The sequence below is a fragment of the Ziziphus jujuba genome, chromosome 5, assembly GCF_031755915.1.
Source record: "Ziziphus jujuba cultivar Dongzao chromosome 5, ASM3175591v1".
NCBI classification, from domain to species: Eukaryota; Viridiplantae; Streptophyta; class Magnoliopsida; order Rosales; family Rhamnaceae; genus Ziziphus; species Ziziphus jujuba.
This window is the reverse complement of record NC_083383.1, coordinates 9,273,119-9,293,609: the sequence shown is the minus strand read 5'-3', so window position 1 is coordinate 9,293,609 and position 20,491 is coordinate 9,273,119. Positions and strand designations below refer to the sequence as shown.

General features: G+C 32.5%; 3 protein-coding genes and 1 pseudogene across 9 annotated transcripts; 1 reads left to right on the top strand and 3 right to left on the bottom strand.

Moving 5' to 3' along the window:
* Positions 1 to 1,490: 1,490 nt before the first annotated feature.
* On the bottom strand, positions 1,491 to 6,052 carry LOC107420681 (carotenoid 9,10(9',10')-cleavage dioxygenase 1). 4 transcript variants are annotated; one of them, XM_048476276.2, is made up of 13 exons: positions 5,169 to 6,052; positions 4,910 to 5,053; positions 4,700 to 4,811; positions 4,177 to 4,436; positions 3,602 to 3,781; positions 3,417 to 3,495; positions 3,226 to 3,307; positions 3,074 to 3,136; positions 2,800 to 2,938; positions 2,370 to 2,691; positions 2,233 to 2,282; positions 1,953 to 2,114; positions 1,491 to 1,835 (listed from the first exon to the last, which is right to left on the bottom strand). In XM_048476276.2, the coding sequence occupies exons 1-13, from the start codon at positions 5,262 to 5,264 to the stop codon at positions 1,719 to 1,721; spliced, it is 1,806 nt and encodes a 601-aa protein (XP_048332233.2). In that variant the 5' UTR covers positions 5,265 to 6,052; the 3' UTR covers positions 1,491 to 1,718. The 4 variants fall into 4 exon arrangements, with proteins under 4 accessions (XP_048332233.2, XP_048332234.2, XP_048332235.2 ...); XM_048476277.2 differs by having other exon boundaries at positions 4,700 to 4,802; XM_048476278.2 differs by lacking the exon at positions 1,491 to 1,835 and having other exon boundaries at positions 1,975 to 2,117.
* A 142-nt stretch (positions 6,053 to 6,194) lies between these two features.
* Positions 6,195 to 10,693, bottom strand: LOC107420679 (exosome complex exonuclease RRP46 homolog). 4 transcript variants are annotated; one of them, XM_060817643.1, is made up of 9 exons: positions 10,294 to 10,693; positions 10,056 to 10,210; positions 9,343 to 9,443; positions 8,438 to 8,494; positions 8,273 to 8,345; positions 8,126 to 8,193; positions 7,564 to 7,699; positions 6,846 to 7,003; positions 6,195 to 6,495 (listed from the first exon to the last, which is right to left on the bottom strand). In XM_060817643.1, exons 1-8 carry the CDS (start codon positions 10,431 to 10,433, stop codon positions 6,888 to 6,890), a joined length of 846 nt encoding a protein of 281 aa, XP_060673626.1. In that variant the 5' UTR covers positions 10,434 to 10,693; the 3' UTR covers positions 6,195 to 6,495; positions 6,846 to 6,887. The 4 variants fall into 4 exon arrangements, with proteins under 4 accessions (XP_060673626.1, XP_048332237.1, XP_060673627.1 ...); XM_048476280.2 differs by having other exon boundaries at positions 8,474 to 8,494; positions 10,294 to 10,691; XM_060817644.1 differs by having other exon boundaries at positions 10,056 to 10,169; positions 10,410 to 10,688.
* A 2,187-nt stretch (positions 10,694 to 12,880) lies between these two features.
* On the top strand, positions 12,881 to 16,879 carry LOC107420639 (probable glycosyltransferase At3g07620). The gene is made up of 5 exons (XM_016029650.4): positions 12,881 to 13,201; positions 13,542 to 14,464; positions 14,548 to 14,678; positions 14,800 to 15,148; positions 15,272 to 16,879. Exons 2-5 carry the CDS (start codon positions 13,598 to 13,600, stop codon positions 15,962 to 15,964), a joined length of 2,040 nt encoding a protein of 679 aa, XP_015885136.2. The 5' UTR covers positions 12,881 to 13,201; positions 13,542 to 13,597; the 3' UTR covers positions 15,965 to 16,879.
* A 2,377-nt stretch (positions 16,880 to 19,256) lies between these two features.
* On the bottom strand, positions 19,257 to 19,940 carry LOC125423130 (uncharacterized; annotated as a pseudogene).
* Positions 19,941 to 20,491: the final 551 nt, after the last annotated feature.

Here is a 20,491-nt window from a genome sequence, read left to right as displayed (position 1 = left end):
TACTGCCATCTGTTCTTTTTTATTTTAAATTTTTTCAGCTATTTAAAAAAAAAAAAAAAAAAAAAACAGAAAATGAAAATCAAAACTCTCTCCTTTTCTCTTCCGCAAGGTCGAAACCACCAAAAACAATAAAAGAGATGAAAAGAAAGATGTATTCAGAGAAAACAAAATCAAGCAAAGAAGAATTTTACTCTTGGTTTGCTATCGCCTCAAGCAAATAAACTCGTTACGGAGTTTTAAGAAGAACAGAAGAGGAGACGGAACAAAGTGTGGATATTTGAAATAATCCTTCAGCTAATTAAAGTTTATATCGGATTTCAATATTTTGAGACTTCTCTTAAAAAAAAAATTTCACTATTTTGAAGTACATTTTTTCCTTCATAATCTTTTTAAACTTTTTGGTTTTTTATTAATTTATTTTTTTCCTAAAAAAAAATGATCAATAAAATATGGGATAGATTTGAAATACTACTCAAGTAATTTTGAATTCAGTTGTATTTGGATGAATTTATGCTCTAAAGGAATAGTTTTATTTCATTACTTTTTCAAAAAAATATCAATTAACTTCTCTTAAAGAAGCCAACCAAACTGTAAAAGAATCATATTTGCCAAACCCAAATCCTTACTACTCTTTCTGGGTTGAAAGTTTTTGAAAGAAGAGAAGGATACCTTCACTCTCAAACATAGCTAACAATGGACAAATAAAATCATGAAGGAGAATTTCAATTTGGAATATGAAATGTCATTTTCTAAAGTAAACAAGGAAAACTTTTAAAAGTTTAATTTTTAAAAAAAAAATAGAAAACTTAATTATGAACTGTAAAATTTAAAATAAAAAAGTAAGAGATGGCAATAATTTTCATTTTCTGTTTTTCTGTTTTTTTATTTTTTTTAGATAGCTGAAAAAAATTAAAATAAAAAAGTAACATATGCCAACATATGTGGCAAATGTTAAAACATGTGGTAATAAATGTTTTGATGTTGTACAACATGAGGAGGAGGTACCACCACGGTGGTACCAAAGATTTTCTTCTGAGCGACACACCTATATCCTGGGTACGCGTGTATTTTATATATATATATATATATATACTTTTTTTTATTTTTTTATAATTTACTTATATATATATATATATATTGATATGTAAACCATATCAAAAATCAATATTTTTTATTTGATTCAAAATATTTTGGACTCCATTAGAATTATATATATATATATATATATATACTTTTTTATTTTTATTTTTTGGAATAATTTATTTATATATATATAAAGATATTTTACGATGCGGACCATCTGTATACAAACTGTATCAAAAACCAATTTTTTTTTTTTTATGGTATATGTATATACAGTGTACACAGCAAAGTCAATTTTTTTTCCCAAAAATATCAATTTTTGATATGATCTGTATGCGAACAATTCACACCATAGAACTATAATATATTTATATATATATATATATATATGTGTGTGTGTATTTTTTATCTTTTCATATTCTGCTAAAATATATAATCCAATTCCAATTCGCCTCTGCAAAGAGCTTATGAGAACAATGGCACAAAATAGTAGTTTAGTATGGTAATTATGGTTACATTTGAACCCACACGTGAAGGGAATAGAAGTTAAAGTGTATAACCTAATTCTAATCTACCTCTCACAAAGGGTTGTGTTTAATACAATCCATGAAAACCATAAATCTGCGCTGCGATTATTAGGTGTCTGTTGAGATTTGCATGAAAGCTCCATGAAAACCATATGGAACTCTGCATGGTAATGTAATTTTGGCAACTGGATCACTTGAAAACTTCTTTGTGTCAATGACATAAACCTGTAGGAAAATTAACAAGAATATTGTGTGTGTATGTTAATTAAACATAAGTATCATAAAATCACAAGATCCCAAAACCCAAAAATGGTTACTTATTATAGATGTAAGTGGTCATACTTGAGATAAGTTGGTATCTTCACTGTGAACAAAAGTAATAATCCAACCATCATCTTCTTCAACACCTCCTTTCTTAGAGACAAAGGCAGCTCCACTGCAAAAGCTGTTCTTCTCAAACATATTGTATTCCACCTCTATTGCCCCTTCCAATTTTCTTTTTCTCTACTTTGGGGAATGAAATTTCAAGGACATTAATTGACCATTCTTATCAGGAAAGAGATGAGAAAAATTATTAAGTTACGATATTGTTTCGAGGCGTATCCAGAGAAGAAAATCTTACATCTGGTTCTTCAAAATGCAGCTTGGCTAGACCTCCACATTTTAGCATGCCTGTAGCCTTCAAGATTGATGAAATTAATATACGTTTCCATATCAAGGTTACCAGTTACATATAGGAAAATATCGTTCTATAATTACCTGAGGTACAACTTGCAATGGAATCAACGACTTGGGTATAACCAAACCTATTTTTCAGACCTGTAAAATTTCCATTGATCATAGGGAAATCCATGGAAAATTCTGTTCCAGTGAGATTTCTCTCCGTAACTTGTCCAGTTTTCATGTTTAACCGCCATTCATAACAACGAGTAAATAATGATCCATCCCCAGCTGACGCATCCACATTTTCTTCACCATGACCTATAGGCTTAAACCCTCTGCAATACCAGTCAAATTTATCCAATCCCATATCAGGTCCTGGTATGATTGCTTCAAGAGCTCTGCAACCCCACACCACAACCTGCTCCATGCTCATACAAACATTAAATTAAAAATGTGATTCATTTTCAATTTATATCCATTTATCCACAAGAAATTCAAACAGACTGTTATTTATATATAACTTAACCTCATCTCCATCTTCAAAAGAGTTAAGAATATGAAACGTGCAGTTTGGTTCAACTTTAAACCAGCAGATTGAATTTGCATCACCATAGCGACGCATAATCCCAATTCTTGCATATCCTTCTTTATTGTACTTTATTAATCTACAAATATATCCCCGTTTATCAATAAAGCAAATTAGTTACAAAGCCCTGTCAATGTGTGTATATATATATATATATATATATATAGATGCTTTAAAGTTCAGCAATAAAAGAAGTTTGATGACATAAACTTACGGGCCTCCACCAACAAGCCTCATGATGTCAATAGTAAGTGGAAAATCCAGTATCACAATGTATCTGGAACAAAATAAACAAGTATATATAAGCTTGAAGCTGCAAGCTATGATCTAACAAATTAAAATCCAATTAATGGCATCTTGCCATACCTTTGTGTAACCCCTACTTCATGGCAAAGGCTACACCTATTAAGTTTGATATCAACCTTATGAATCAACTCTTTTCCGTCAGCTGAAACATGAAAAGAGAAACAATAAGGTTATCCATTTAGATAGTGTACCCGAAATAACTCCTACTTCAATGAAAGAAATACAATAGGAATGTGATTTATATAGTATACCCGAAAGTACTCCTACTTCAAAGAAAGGTTTAGTTGCATCCACCCCCATTATAACCAGCTCTCCTGTGCCTGGAACTCTCTGCAACATAACAATGATAACATATATGACTAAAATTTTAAATAACCACTAATAAGATTTTTAGAAGTATAGAAAGGAAAATGTTGAAAGCATTGGAAGAATTAACCTTCGGGTGGCTGGTAAAAGGTCTGTTCCAAGCTCCGCAGACATCCCAATTGCCTAATGTTTTTAAAGTCAAAATGTCAATCTCTTGGGGCATGTGGTTTTCTGCAATGGAGTAGAACTTCCCCGAGTGCTCAAAAACGTTGGTGTTGCTGATGTATTTATTTACTTTGCCAAATCTCAACTGAAAGCAGTTCCGTAACAAAGGTCTCAGATAAATGACTTTTGCTCTACAAATCAGCATAATTACATAGATATTGGCTGTGCTCAGAGGCATATACTTAAAATCTATATCTAAATTTCAACATATAGACGTACTCCTATCTGAATTTGCAAGATACATAATTCAGAGTCAAAGTTTGAAAAATCATTGTCTGTCTTTTCAATTTATAATCGGTCCATTCTTGCAGCAGTATTTCCTATGGAAAACGTGTGTGCAAATTACTGCTATTTGGCCTAGCTTTAAAGAATCTCCCAGTTATGAGCTAGTTGAACTAGTATGTGATCAATTTATTAGTAAGTTCAATAATTTTTAATTAGGGAAATTTTTCATTAAGATTGCAATATTTATATGCCTACCAAATTCAACAGATATGCTGACAGAACAGCCAGTGAATCGCCTTGTATGGCAGGGAGAAAGGACGGTTTGTTTCTCTGTTTTTCTAGCTTGAATGTTTCGGTTTCAACGTGTCTGTTGTTGTACCGGAGAGTCCATTTGCAATCACTGTCTCTACTCAAATACAAAGCATGAAGCATTCCTTCTCCTTCTATCCAAATATGTCTTGACCTTCCAAACACAGATTGAGTTGATTTTAGTCCTCCAAAAAGAGGATTTGGTCCTGCATTCACAAGATTGGCTAAACTTTTATCACTCCTAAATTTAATGAATCTGATTTATTTATTTATTTTTTTTTTTTTAACTTTTTTCCCAACTTAGATGGTGAATGTTCATTCTTAAATTTCACTGCAGAAAGCACAATAGGGAACGAATGCCTTTCTTTGGAGTGAGCAAACAAGGTTTACGACGATACTGCCTACAACATCAAGATAAACATAAACTACGCAAGCACAAATATTAAGGTTTAATGGAGTGCTTAATTACCATTTCTTATATAGACACCCTCGGGAAAATTATCTGGAATGTTGCCTTCAATGTTGGTGATAACAACAGATTCCCCCAACTCATCAACCGGCGCAAAGTTACCCTGCAACAACTATTCGCATGTATTAAAACAAACGGCATATCTGCAATGGTTCACAGGCAAATGTGATGGCTACAGCTAGAGTTTTCATTGTTTTTAGCGAAACGCACCTGAGATGGAAGCAAGGGTTGATCAACATACTCAAACACCGAATCAACAAATGCATCCAAAATTTTGGCAGTAGTGGTGGTATTGATGGTTTTGGAGACATCTATTCGCATGGGAAGTACTTGTCTCAATTCTCCTAACAATGTCTGTTGGTCATATTTTTAATTTGTCATACATATAGTAGAAACATTTAGTTAGAAGATGACACATACGCAATTCTTTGTGAAACTGAATCATAAAGAAGGTTGAGAAGGAGTTTACCTTGATAGCAGAAAAGAATGGCTTGACCTTCAAGGTATCAAAGTTGTCTGAAAATGGAGGCCGACCATGAACACAGCAACTTACATGAATTGCCATCTTGATATTATATGAACAAGAACATCAATATTCCATGCTCAACAAACAGTCAAAGGACTGCATTTATCTTTATCTCTCTGTCTCTCTCGCTCTCTCTCCCTCTATCTCTCTGTCTCTCTTAAACATATGGTCGTATTGGAAATTGTTGGACTATATGTGTGTAAACACAGAAAAGGACATGTGCCATTGTTGGAATAATTTCACAAATATCAAGTTCAAAGTTCAAGGCATCTGGATGGATTCGGATAATGCCCTTCAAACTCCTATGTGTACAATTTGATATTATAATATAATATATATATATATATAAATATATGTGTGTGTGTGGATGGATAGCTAAACTTTGTTCATGGCTTCAACTTCAACGACAAATGGACGTTAGTTTTAACCTTCCAGTTGTTGGCACGTGGGATTTCCTTCAAAAGCCAAATAAACTCTGCTTGCCCAAACAGGGAATTGAGTGCGCTTATCCTATACTAGGGTTATCATAACATAAATAAAAAGGCATATATATTTGCATTGATTACTTTTGTCATGTTAGATTATATAATTTAAAGAGAAATATTAAGCAAGAGAGAGAAATTCATGGGTGATTTTTAAATTTTAATATAAAATGCTGATTGAAAAATAAAATGCTGATTGAAAAATAAATTGGTTAAAAAAAAAAAAAGTTTAGATTCACAGAGAAATAACATGATGGTTTTATTTGCATTAACACCTGTCTTGTATGACAGTACTGACGACATGAATTGCACAATAGATAAGAAACTCTATCGGTACACGACATGAAGTGCATAATACAGAGGAAACTCTGTCGGTACACTATGATATTCTCTGGATGGCTAAAATATGATACGAATTAGATCATTCTGTCTGGATAAGTTTGTTAATTCGGCAATTTGACATAACATAACCAAAAGAGAAAAAGCAGGCATTAAAATAATATATATATTAAAGAAAAAAAAAGATTATAATAAACCCGTTGGTAGTTTGATTAGGATAGGACTCCCTAATTTTGTTGATATTATATCATTCCCTAATTTAATTATGTCCAACTCGTTCGCGCAAAACCAACGCATATTCCTTCATGTCAATTGATATCTTTTCTTCTCAAATGACTCCAAAATGCTTTCGAGTAGGGATTTGTGTCGTCCAAAGCCACAGCTAGCTTAGAAGATGCCAGTCAAACTATTACGTCTGTTTAATTATCAAACTACTGGATTTGACGAGTCTGAAAGGAAAAGAAGGCAATTATTTCATTAGTTTCACGGTACAAGCATATTCATTAATCAAAACTATATATATATATATATATATATTAGCAAAAAAAAAAAATGAACTATATATAAACGTTAAAAGATGCTGAAAACGTAATTTGCAACGATAGAGGACATGTAGTCAAATTAAATTGCAGATCTAATACAGTTTGTGGGGACAAAAACTACCACCCACCAGGTAAGAAGATGCGTTGGAGTTTCATGCTTTTTTTTTTTTTTAATTTATTTTTTAGAGTAGATGATTTTTAATACAGCTGGTGCTATGTTTTTATCCTAAAAAAATGGCAACAAAAAGGCTACCTACCATTGAGGGCTCTCCAAAAGATACTCTCAGTAACATTCTACATCACCCAGCTTTAGATGAGTCACTTGGGAGTTGCGGCTGCAAGCTCCTTCTCAGAAAATCAGACATCTTTGAAGTCGCAGCACGCCCTCGTTCTAGACAGTGAAGATAGTCTTCCACTTGAACAAATTTAAACAACATTGCTAATTAGTTCATTCACTTAAATTGTACACCATGTCTTCCACTTGAACAAATTTAAACAACATTGCTAATTAGTTCATTCACTTAAATTGTACACCATGTAGACGCAATATGACATGCACGTTGTGAATGAAAGGTAAAAACTTTGAAACTTGGAGAACAATATTAGACTGGCTCATCCATCCATATTCATTCAGAAATGTCATATATTCAGTAAAAGAGTAGATATGCCCTTCCTAGTGCTCTGCATTATATCCAACAATGCCTGTTCATAACTCAGGTGGCATAAGGTTGTCCTTTAGAGGAGGATTCTTAGATAACAGTTTCACCAGATCAGTTAAATATGCATCATCCACTTTCCCTTGACATGTTAATTGACCATGTTTAATTAAGAGGCATCACTTGTTCATAATAATATGATTAATCGAGCTAAGGAAAGGAAGGCATGTAAGAAAACATCGATTAGACCATGGAAAAGCAAAAAATATTAATCAATAAGATTATTGAGAGATGTAGATGGAAGAAAAATGAAACATACCTGACATGGAACCCTGGGTAAATGATGTGATGATCCCATGTTCCAAAGGTTCACCACCTTTCTTTTGTAATGAGCCATTTGGAAGGACCGAAAGAACTGAATTTGGGAATACCAAATATATAAATGCTTTCATTTTCTGCCATTTCAAAAAGCAAGCATGTTATATGTGCATATCAAATTCAGTCCTCAGGTCTAGGCTCAAGGGGTGAAATGAAAAGTTGGAGTTGCAGTAAGTTAAAGGTCCAAAGTCATTAAAGGAAAAACGAAGCTTTCCAATTTTCAGAAATTCCCAGCTTTATGCCTCAGTACCATAAAGAACAGGTATAATTCATCTGACCCTAGGTAAACACTATCATGCAAACATAGCATATACACTGTTTCGTATATTTGCAGACATTTTATTAAGGTTTTATATTTTTTGAAAAAAAGTGGAAAAAATACTAAAATATAATCTCCACTGTTCAGTGGAGTGAAATAGGTACTGCAAAAGGGACGAAATGATTATCCAAACCTTCTAACCTAGTACTGCATTCATAAAGTCAAACACAAAAATAATAAGAACCTGCTCTTCTAGCTTGGTTGGATCCAGTATAACATACCCACTTTCTGCCAAACCACAACATATTGCAACTGCACAAATCAGTAGAATACAGTTAGCAAGCATTCATCAGAAGATGTGAAAAACAAAGACAACTATAACCCTTTTTACCAGCAAGATGTTTAAGAGGGATTCCAGCATCTACAAGTGCAGCACATGCAGCATTTATAGCGCAAGGTAGGAGCTATAAAGAATTTAGTCAAGGCACTTCTAACAATTCAAGAAGAAGATGATGTAAAAAATAAAAATTAAAAAGGGGAAGTTCACGTATTCAACTGTATTGGTAAAATGACAAAAATATGCTGTGGATACTGCACCATCATCGTCGACAACCTGCAGCGAAACAGAGAAATGAATGCTTAAGGCTAAGGGACTAGTTATTAAATCAACATTATGTATATATTTATAATCAGCAAATCCAAAAAAACTTAATAAACTAAATTTTCAATTTGCCAGCTATGATCTAGAAATCAAGTTTCAAACAAAAGTAATGAAAATATGTTGTGGCCTATGTTCCTAACTTTTAGTAAAATAATAAGCAATCAGCTATTAAAGAATGAGGCAAGACCAATGATTTTGGCCATGCCTAATATAGATATATGATATGAATTAACCAATGAGAATGGCATCTTCATAAACCCCTAACTTAAACACGATATCGAGCACATGGATATGACATAAATATCTTGATGTGAACAGCCCAATCCATTTTGAAAAAGTTTTTCATGTTCGTTACCCCTTATATGTTATTTGCAACTATCATTATCTAAAGCTTACCAATCATGATAAAGGAGAAGGGTTTTCGTATTGGAAAAATAATCAAGATTTTGTTATATTTGCTATTTTAAATATTCCAGCCACACATGCAAAGTCGGGGGAAAAGGTTATGTTCTGCAAATAAGACACATGCATTGATTTTTATTTTTCTTTTTAAAAAATACGTGCATGCATTGATAAATGTGAAATAATTACGACAGCTACAAAGGTTAGAAGTGACTAATAATAAATATAGACAAATAGAGCAATCAACGTTATTTGTACAAACTGCATTCATCAAAAAATGCTGATAAATGGTATGGTAGCACCTTGAGCAACAAGACTTCTAAAATCCAGAAGGATTAAAAGTTTTCTATGTTTAAAGGAAAAGGAAAAAAGAAATTGAGGGGAAAAGTATCCCTCACCTGTATTATGACTGACGTCATCGTATTAGGATTGATTGTCAAAATACAGATGCTTTGCAAAGTCCTCTTCAATATCATCTCATACTCCTTTTCCAATTTTCCTAATAAAGAATTTAATGCAAATTCAAAGGCTATAGTAGACCTTGTTTTGAAAGGTAACATACTTATACAATGCTGCTGTCCAATCTAATCAAAGAGATAATTTGCTATTAAAAAAAATTTAAAAGAGAAAATGACTGGTTCAGACTTGAAGAGAACAAACAACGGTTGTAGTTGGATATCATTCATTAAAGTCTTATGCTTCTCTAAATTTAAGAAGCAAAGAAAGAGTCTTATTCTTTTCTATTATTTGAAGAGTGTCCATCAAGCAATGATCACTTCCAAATGCATAAATTTATATGCATTGTTTATCTTAAATAGTTACAAAGAAGTTATTCGCAATTTGAGATTTAAAATAAATAAATAATTGTCAAATTCATCTCAATGTTGATAATATACGCATAAGCAACTGCATACATTACCAAAAAGACTTGCTGATACATGTAAAGGTCCATAGAAGAAGCATTCAAGAACAGTTTTTAAAAAATAAAAATTGTAAAATCACGCTGAAAGTTTTTAACATAAATGGAATTCCATACAAAATTCCGCATGTAGAAACAGATACAAATAAATAATACGGATAAAAAAAGAAAAAAGAAAAAAAAGAAAGTTACCACTCTGCCCTGTTTTAGGCTTCCAAATAACTTCAATGCAAGCCTTCTCGGGGTTCTCATTCTTCCTTGTCCCTGCTTTTGGTCCATAAACTGCAGCGAGAACTTTGGTATCCCCTAGACAAGCAACAAACAAAACAAGCGACGACGATGACAATCTAACAACAACACATAAAACCCAGTAAGAAAGCATAAACATAGAGAATAATGGTAGCTAGAAAACCCAGAAAAGAACACGGACCCATCAATGGCAACAAGCTGATACACAAAGCAGAAGGCAATGGCCAGACCCAACAAAATCAAATAACTGAAGGAGTAAATCGAAAGGTGGGGGCAGAGGAACAATGAAGTTGATACCTTGAGACCAACTGGCAGAGCCATGAGCACGGTTAAGTATGTTGCGAGAACAACTCAGTGGTCTCAGCTGGTTGGGCGTGCGCTCATCAATTCTATCTACTTCCATGCTTATCTTCCTCCTTTACAATTTCAGAGATTTGATTCTTCCGATAAGACGAAATAAAATTAAATTGAACCTTTTACGCCCAAAAGAACAGAAAATTAAAAACTTTCGAGGACGAAACAAAATTGAACGGTTTGGGATTACTGGGTCTTGGGGGTTAGGGTTTTTGGCTAATCTCGTCCTTTCCTCGCTTCATCATTTTTTTTTTTTTTCTTTTGGGTTGGGGTGTGAGGAGGCCTTGGGGGCCCAATGTGAGCCCATTTTCCAGACTCGTGCCTTGTTTGGGTTGGTTCTATAATTCGCTTGCATTGCTTTGAGTACAGCAAAAACAAGAAACTAAATTATGTAATGGATATAATTTAGTTAGTGACATGTGAGACCCTTTTTTCTATTCGGTTAGTGACATTGTCAGAAAAGTTGATCTTCCCATTTATGTCTGACCAAAAAAAAAAAAAAATCCCATTCATGGTTTTAATATTAAATAAGCCACGTATCATATATCAAAAAGAATGTATGTTACCTGTATAGTATATATACCTGTTATATAAGATAATATAATTAAAAATTCCGTTTAAAATCGTTATATTAGATGCTATTCCCACTGCTTTAATTGGTAAAATTATATGAAATAATGTTCCTTTTTATTTTATTTTTTTGGTAAAATTATATGAAATCACGTTCCAATCATGTCTCATAATACCAAAATTAGAGTACCAAAAGATATAAATATATGTTTTTCATTTTACTTAGTAGCCTAATTCTTGTTTTTCCTAACCCTATGCAAACACTTTTTTTTTTTTAAATTGCTTAAAACAAATAATATGAAACTCTGAAATTTGATACTCTATTTCACTTTATTGTGTTTTTTGGTTTGAGATATTACAAAAATGTTGTTGTTATGAACCATAACAAACATATAAAACTATTAATTTCAAAGAAAAATTTTAAAATTTTCAATAAATGTTAAGTATTAAGCCCAATAAGAACTTGTATTTCCCTCCTAGATTGCTTAAGCTGTTACCAACATGTGATTATTCCAGCAAAAAGTATGAAGCCCAGAGAAGAGAATTGAATAGAATATTTCGGACTTTAGACAATGACACATAAATTCAGGATTAGGTTTTCTACAAGAAAAAAGTTTAAAAAAAAAAAAAAAGGGATTGGAAAGATTGGTGGACGTAACTCGCGCATTTTTAAACGCGTCATGAAGATGGCGTCGCACGTGATTGTCTCTTTATGAACACTGCGTTAATTCTGGTAAGATCAACGTGCCGGAGCGTCGTCATCAATACCCCCACTGGTCCCCACAGATTCAAAGCATCACCGTATTGCATACGCCCACTCGCAGTTTGAAGGTGCGTCCTATCACACACAGTAGCCGATATAATAATAATGTCTCATTATTGGATTTTATTTTAATATTCTTTTTTGCAACAATCATTGGATTTTATGTTAAAAATACTTCATTGATATCATCAAGAATTCCAATCTATTACACTGAGAGTAAAGAAATAAACATTTTTTTGCAATAAAAAATGAACATCATGGAAAGGAGAAAAGTGTCTACTCGATTCAACGTATCAATTTACAGTTCCTCTAATAATTTGCTTTTTGTTTTTCATTTTATCTAATAACTTTCCGACTTCAAACATCAATATCAAATCATTATGTTCCCCAGACTAATTTAATATATGTATTACTAGTGGTTAATAATATAAAATATTTCGTATTGCCGTATGGAGTTGGCAAAACAAAAAAAAAAAATTATATATATATATATATATTTTTTTATTGAATTAGGTGTCCTCTCATAATCTGAGTAGTTTTTAACGTATATTTTTTCTTCTTAATCTAATTACGTATAGTTGATTTATTTATATCAAATATTAGTTAGTAAAATATTTTAAAGTAAATAGTTTTTTTGGTTAAATATCTCTCTCTATCTTATAAATATATGGATTCAAAATTATGAAAATAGAATTTGGATTAACTTGAAATTTAAAAAATATATATTTTAAAGAAAAAACAACAAAATTAAAAACAACAAAATTTGAAATTATATTTAATTTCTTTTTATGTATATTTCTTTCTTCATTAACTTTATAATTAATTTAATTTTCTTATAACTGAGATTTAACATAAGTAAATTATACATGATTATATAAGGAAAAATGAAAAATAAAAACTAAAGATCAACTATACATCAAAAGGCATCTTAGATTTCCATTTTTTTTCTTTTTTCTGTTTTCTTCTTTTTTTGTTTTTTTGTTTTTTGTTTTTTACTAGTCAATTAACCACGTTTGATATGGGACTTCTTTTTCTTCTTTCATGCATAAGTTTAATTTGCAGTATTATATGAGAATTATCAAGGTTTTTAGCCATAAAATGTTAACGAGTCGCTTATGAGGGGGTCAAACTCGAGGGGACTAAAGAGAAGCAAATTGGGTTTGCGAGCCCACTTCTGACTGAATACCAGACCTAGACGTATCGAAATCGGAAACAGCACTAAAAGCTCTGCTTCTTTTCTCCAACCAACACACTTCCAAGTTATCTTCTTTCTTCCTTCTCTTGCAGACGAGAAAAACAACCCTGTGTTGCTTGAGAAATAGCGTGGGGAAAGAAAATAATTAAAATAAAAAAAGAAAATGAGACTTGGACTTCCATTCACGGTACTTTAAAGCTAAAACTGGTTAGTATTATTCAATTCTAAACCTATAACCTTTCGTTTTTCTTTCTCTTTTGTTTGTTTTGGTTAGTCTACTCATTCACTCTGGAGTCATTAACAACATATATATATATATAGATTCCGCAGCTTTTCTACTATTTGCTTGAAGTTAACTATTACACTAAGTCTGAATTTGTTACATATATATATATATATATATATATTTACATATATGATTGATACTGAAACGTTGTTTTTGTATTCTAATCTGTAATTGATCCCCTGAATTGGATAATAATATTATAATTTCTGTAACTTAGGAAGATGGTTGGATTTCTTGTGAACTAAATAATGTAATTTGCAGGTTGATTATGGTTGTTGAAAGGCAGGCCTTCAGTTTATAGAGTAGTTTCCTCAAAAATGGTTCAGAAACTTTTTGCTTTATCCAAAGTAGAAACAAAGAGACTGCTATGGATTATGGGATTGATCTTTGCTATTTTTTTAGTGTTCCAGTACTTTGAACTTCCATACTCTACTGCTCTACCCTCCTTTTTTTCTGCTAAGAACCTTCCGGTATTAGGAAAAAGTTATTTGCAAAATGGAGATTCACTTTCCAATGATTCAGCTCACACTGCTACTGAATCAACACTGGAGAGAGCTACTAATAATACAAGGACCTCTAATTTTGTTTGGGAAGGAAAAGGTGGTCCAAACACATCTTTAGGATTAGAAGAGGATGATAAAGATTCTGAGGAGTCTTCTTATATTAGTCTTGAAAAGAAAAACAGAACTTCAATATCAGGTGATGTGGAACATATCGTGGATAATAAATTTGAACCAGTGGAGGCCAGGGGACCAGATCAGAACTGGAACATAAAGTTCGATACTTCATATGGTAACTCTTCAGTGGATAGAATTGTCAAGGAAAGTGATATTGTGACTTCTGATCATGTTGGAAGCTCAATAGCTGGTTTTGCTTCTAGTCCTCCACCAACAATACCCTCTATTAATTCATCACATTTTGCATCACCAATTGTTGTGGATACAAGTATTATAACTCCCACTGAATTGGTAGAGAAAGACACAACCACCACTTTGGATAAAAATGAGAAGTCTGAGCGTTTAAATAGCGACCTCAAACAAACAGAGGATGCTTCTTCAATAGCCAGAGTTGCTGAGATAATCAGAAAGCCAAAGGTGTGGCAAAAGAAACCTCCCATAGTGGTATATCCAATATCTAAGATGAACAATATGTTGCTTCAGAGTCAAGCCTCCTACTATTCAGTGGTATGTAAGAAACTTGTGGTTTAACTTATTTAGAATGCATATAAATGCTTCAGACTTGTTATGTTATCTGATTTTATTTGTAGATACCACAGTGGTCTGCAGCAGTTGATCATGAACTCAAATATGTGGCATCACAGATAGAGAATGCACCTATAGTAAAGAATGATCCAAACCTTTATGCCCCTCTTTTCCGTAATGTTTCAATGTTCAAAAGGTAAGCTAATTAAACTGATTTGTGTTAGGCTTGGGGTGTTTGATTTAGATCTCTTTTTCTCTGAGCAATGGCAATAAAGTGAATCCTGTTCTAAAAGGTTGTTATGTGGTTCAATTTGCAGGAGCTATGAGTTAATGGAAGACATACTTAAAGTTTACGTTTACAAGGAAGGAGAGAAACCTATATTACACACACCATTACTAGAGGGAATATATGCTTCCGAGGGATGGTTCATGAAGCAGCTTGAAGCTAGCCAAAAATTTGTCACTAAAAACCCTCAAAAAGCCCATTTGTTTTACTTGCCCTTTAGCTCTCGATTGTTAAAGTTAACCTTATATGTACCCGATTCACATAGTCGTAGGAACCTCGTTGGGTACTTGAAGAACTACTTGGAAATGGTTGCTGCAAAATATCCTTTCTGGAACAGAACTGAAGGAGCTGATCATTTTTTTGCTGCTTGCCATGACTGGGTATATAACAATACATACATATGCATACACATCATTATCTTTACAATGTTATATATAAAATCAAAGTTCACATATTTTTGCAATCATCAACAATCATATTAACATAAAAGCCATTCCACACAGGCCCCTGCAGAAACAAAGCAACTAATGGCCAAATGCATTCGAGCCCTCTGCAATGCCGACGTGAACGAAGGTTTTGTATTCGGCAAGGATGTTTCTCTTCCTGAAACTTATGTACGCTCAGCAGAAAATCCTCTCAAAGATGTTGGAGGCAAACCTCCTTCTAAGAGACCTATACTTGCTTTCTTTGCTGGTCGGATGCATGGTTATCTGAGGCCTATTCTATTACATTACTGGGAAAACAAAGATCCTGATATGAAAATCTTTGATAAATTACCCAATACTAACAATAAGAGAAAGAAGAGAAAGGGAATTATTAAGAACTATGCCCAATACATGAAGAACAGCAAATATTGCATATGCGCAAGAGGGTATGAAGTAAACAGTCCACGGGTTGTGGAGGCCATTTTCTATGAGTGTGTTCCGGTGATCATATCTGATAATTTTGTGCCTCCATTTTTTGACGTTCTGAATTGGGAAAGTTTCGCGGTATTTGTGCTGGAGAAAGATATACCCAACCTGAAGAATATACTGGTTTCAATCCCAGAGAAGAGATATAGAAAGATGCAGATGATGGTGAAAAAGGTACAGAAGCATTTTCTGTGGAATGCTAAGCCTTTAAAATATGATATTTTTCATATGATACTTCACTCTGTTTGGTTCAACAGAATTCATCGGATAAGTCCCATAAATTGAAAACCAAGTTTTAATTGTCGTTTTGGATTTTTGGGGATTGGAAATTTGGAGTTCGTAAAAAACTAACTCCAAATCAATTGGTCATATGATCCGCCAAACAGGACAAATAAAGGAAAAGAGAGCAAATTAGGACCACTGGTCCCCATGGTTTTTCAAGCACCAAATTAAACGGTAGAATCAGTGTTCGTGGTTTGTGCTACAATAACAAGGCCATCCATACAAAAATTGAGTCAATTGCTAATATATGAAATTCCATAGCAAGGATAAGGATGAATTTTTGTTTTTTAGTGAATCTATAAAAAGGGTTGAAATGATAGAAATTGGCTTACTTTCGCAAATTGCAATCTGAATAGACATCTATCTATGTGTACAATTGCATGACAAAAAATGATGGTAGTTGAACCTTTGCTATCTTGATTAAAGCCGGAATAGCTTAGCAAAACCATATGTGCGTTTAAAATATTGAGATTAGAGAATGACACATAAAAATGGGGATCTGGGAAGAGTAGGGGAACAGGAATAACTGGACGTGACGAGCGCATTTTTAAAGGAGTGATGACAATGGCGTAGCACGTGAGGATATTTATGAACTGTGCGTTAATTCCGTGAAGTTCCACGTGGCGGAGGGTTGTCATCAACGTCAAATGGCTCTATCACCAACGAGTAGCGACAGATAAATAAGGAAATAGAGATGGTCATTTACTGATAAAAAACAAAAAAGGGAAAGAGATAAGATCAAATTATTAATACCTGGTCCCACCCGCGTTCGCTAATTAGGGGTGGCAATTTATTCCGCCTTCACCGATTTCCGTGGGATTGAATCCTAATGGGGTGGGAAAAACGGCAGGGCAGTGAGAATGCAAGAATCTATGCCCCGGATCAGGATCAGAGTCGGGACAGCGACAAAAAATATATCCCTCGCCTCATAAAAAATAAATATATAATATATATATATTATTAATAAAATATATATTATATACATATTTTTTTAATATTTAAATATAATTGTATTAATAAATATAAATACATTTTAAATATATATAATATGATATTAAAAATATTTATTATTTTGTTATTAATTTGTTTTATGATGGAGAAACGGAGAATCTTCGTCCTAACTCGATTAAAAAAAAAAAAAAAAAAAAGATTACAATGCCAGGGATGGAGTTAGTTTTTCGGGGCCGACTTGGTTGTGGGAGCCACCACCCCGGCTTTAATTGCCATCCCTACCTCCCACCATTTCATATACCCGTGTTTTAATTACATTAGCATAAAGAAATAAATTGATTTTTTATTTTTATTTAAAAAGAAAAAAAAGAAAGGTATTTAAATTCTTTTTCCTTTAAAACAATAAACTCTTATTGTGTTTGCAAAATATATATGCAGCGATTCTCTTATATTGAAGATATTTTTGGTCTATTTCATCACAAAAGTCTTGGAAAAAAATTTCTAGACAATAAAATTTTAGAATATAATTTAAAATTCAAATTAATCAGAATAAATTGGTTATTTTTACCTCTGCCTAACTTTGTTGCATTGTGTCCTAAAATATGCTGACTAGATATTAATCTCTCTCCATATATACACATGTATTTCCTATTGTATTATATATTAGATCATTTAAACTCTTTTAAATATCATTTAGACATGGTAAATTGTTCAACAGTTATTTCAGGTATTCTTGTCATTAATCAAAAGGCTGTCCGACAACATACTATATGAGTATGTGGTATCGTCGAGCAGAATAATTCTCTCTCTCTCTCTCTCTCTCTCTATATATATATATATATATATATTTATGTTTTTTTTTTTTTTTATGAATCCATATTTTTTATTATTTAAAATAACTATATGTGTAGGTATGAGTGATTTATTAAATTAATCTCGTTTGATTTTTGATTAACTATATTGCATATATATTTTTATGTCGAAAGAATTTCGGATCATCGCATGAATAAACGGACATTATCTGATTCACCGAAAAAAGGAAAACGGACATTGTCTGGGAAAACTTCCTACAATGCATTTGTTTTACCAGTTAACCTCATTTGATTTGTGACTATTTTGTTTCGTTTTTTTTTTTTTTTTGGGCATAAGTTCAATTTATTTTGCAGTAGTTCCTGTAGGGACTATGTCACTATTACCTAGATCAATGGTCCAGACTGGAATCATTCACCATCAAACAAAAAAAAAACAGAAGAAGTCCAAATTGGAATCCTTTCACCCAAAATAAAATAAGATTTGCAGTACTCAGAACAAAAAAAGGTGCGTTTTTTTTAACGTGGTCAACTTAAGGATTAAAGAAAAAGCTAAGCTTTGCAATTGACTGCACACTTCTCACTGAAAATGGAGGGGAACTGCACATGAGCATATATAGAAGCTCTGTTAGCTGCTTCTCTCCAACCAACACACTTCCATAACCTACGCAAGGTTTCATCTTTCTCTTTCCAGACGAGAAATAAATCTTCAACCTTTTGTTACTTGAGAAAGCATGGCCAAAGGAAAGAGGAAAAGGAGGAGAGACTTGGAGTTTGATTAACGACACTTTTTGGCGAAAACCCGTTCGTATTGTTCAATTCTAAACTTGGGATTTTTTATTTTTATTTTTTGTTACTTTTCTTATTCATGCTTCACTCAATAACAACATATTCAGCATCTTTAACTTCTAGCATATATGCTTGAAATTTTTTTTTTTTTTTGCTTACACAAAAAGGTTTAAAACCAATGTTGTTAAAATAAGACGATTCACGATATGGATCAAATGATTTGTATCATTTTTCATATAAAACGATTTAAACCGTTTATTTGAATCGATTTGAATCCATTTTTTTTCAATTTTTGTTCATTCCGTTCGTATAATATATATATATATATATTTTTGGGATTTTTTTCGGTAGTATTGTTTGAAGGTTTTAATCACTCTATTTTGCTCACCTTTTATACCAATTTTTATTAATAAAAGTTTACCTCTCTTTGTCCATGATTTTTTCCCGTCAAAAATTTTCTACGTAAATCTGTATGTTCTATTTTATTCTTCTATTGCTATTGTTTTATTTTATTTTTGTAACATATTTAATTTAATAAATATAATTATGAATCATTTTCATTATAAAATACACATGCAAATCCACTATAGCATAACTATATATATTATATGTAAAATTCAAACTAACAATTTAACAGCATGAAATAGCATTAATTTTTCTAACAAAAAAAAGTAGCATTAATTTAAAAATTACATACCCAAGTTGACAATTTTTTTATTTTTTGTTTTTTAAATCCTCAGGCTCCTGCAGAAACAAAGAGACTTATGGGTATGCCGATGCCTATGAAGGTTTTGTTATGGGCAAAGATGTTTCTCTTCCCGAAACTTTTATTCGCTCAGCTCAAAATCCTGTCCAAGATTTAGGAGGCAAACCTCCTTCTAAGAGATCTATACTCTCATTCTTTGCTGGTAATAAGATGCATGGTTATCTGAGGTCAATTCTATTACAGCATTGGGAAAACAAAGATCCCAGTATGAAAATCTTTGATAAATTACCAAAGGCTAAGACCTAGGCCATATATCTTAACAACCATGTCCAATACATGAAGAGCAGCAAATACTGTATATGCTTAAAGGGGTAAGAAGTAAATAGTCCACGGGTTGTGGAGGCCATTTTGTATGAGTGTGTTCCCGTGATCATATCAGATAATTTTGTGCCTCCATTTTTTGATGTTGTGAATTGGGAATCATTTGCTGTCTTTGTTTTGGAGAAAGACATACCCAATCTGACGAATATACTGGTTTCAATCCCAGAGAAGAGATATAGAAAGATGCAGATGATGGTGAAAAAGGTACAGAAGCATTTTATATGGCATGCTAAACAACCTGTGAAATATGATATTTTTCATATGATTCTCCACTCTGTTTGGTTCAATAGAATCCATAGGATAAGTCCCAAGTGAAATGTAAAATTAAAAACGAAATTTTAATCGTCGTTTTGGGATTTAAATTAAGAATTTGAAATCTTAGAAGAACTGTCTGTGTCATCAATTGCTCCAATCAATCGGTCAAATGATTCGTCCAATTGAACAAATAAAGTAAATAAAAGAGAGATTATTATTCAAGAGAATCAAACAACAGAGCAAAGGTCCCACTGGTCCCACCGTTTCAAGCACCAAATCAAATGGTAACATCGGTGCTTCAAGCATCGAACCTTGTCTTTCGCGTCTATGGCTCCGTTGAAAGCGCGTCTCTGTCACGTTCGGTAGTCACACAGTGCTCTTGCATATGAAGATTTGAATCGGTATTTGTATTTAAAAAAAAAAAAGTAAAAAAAAAAAGGAGAAATTAAGTCTGTAAATTTTCATTGATAGTGTCAGAGGTACTAAACTTATCCCAACTTACGTGTTATCCGTTTAAAATTTTACCTTTTTTTTTTATGCTCAAATTTAAAATTTTAGTTATTTATATTTTAATTTGTATTATTTTTTTCAATTAATAATATATTCACAAATCATTTACATAAAAGTTGGTCAACGAAT

What these genes read in the sequence shown, in the direction of transcription:
- LOC107420681 (XM_048476276.2), bottom strand. Translation starts at nt 5,264, where the DNA reads ATGGCAATTCATGTAAGTTGCTGTGTTCATGGTCGGCCTCCATTTTCA. An exon ending in GGGTGTCTATATAAGAAATG is followed by an intron (nt 4,437 to 4,699) that starts GTAATTAAGCAC and finishes TTGTGAATGCAG; the next exon opens with GACCAAATCCTCTTTTTGGA. An exon ending in CTTTTGAAGATGGAGATGAG is followed by an intron (nt 2,692 to 2,799) that starts GTTAAGTTATAT and finishes AGCATGGAGCAG; the next exon opens with GTTGTGGTGTGGGGTTGCAG.
- LOC107420679 (XM_060817643.1), bottom strand. Translation starts at nt 10,433, where the DNA reads ATGGCTCTGCCAGTTGGTCTCAAGGTATCAACTTCATTGTTCCTCTGC. An exon ending in CAACCAAGCTAGAAGAGCAG is followed by an intron (nt 7,700 to 8,125) that starts GTTCTTATTATT and finishes TTGAAATGGCAG; the next exon opens with AAAATGAAAGCATTTATATA. An exon ending in TACCCAGGGTTCCATGTCAG is followed by an intron (nt 7,004 to 7,563) that starts GTATGTTTCATT and finishes AATTTGTTCAAG; the next exon opens with TGGAAGACTATCTTCACTGT.
- LOC107420639 (XM_016029650.4), top strand. Translation starts at nt 13,598, where the DNA reads ATGGTTCAGAAACTTTTTGCTTTATCCAAAGTAGAAACAAAGAGACTG. An exon ending in AAGCCTCCTACTATTCAGTG is followed by an intron (nt 14,465 to 14,547) that starts GTATGTAAGAAA and finishes TTTTATTTGTAG; the next exon opens with ATACCACAGTGGTCTGCAGC. An exon ending in TTGCTGCTTGCCATGACTGG is followed by an intron (nt 15,149 to 15,271) that starts GTATATAACAAT and finishes CATTCCACACAG; the next exon opens with GCCCCTGCAGAAACAAAGCA.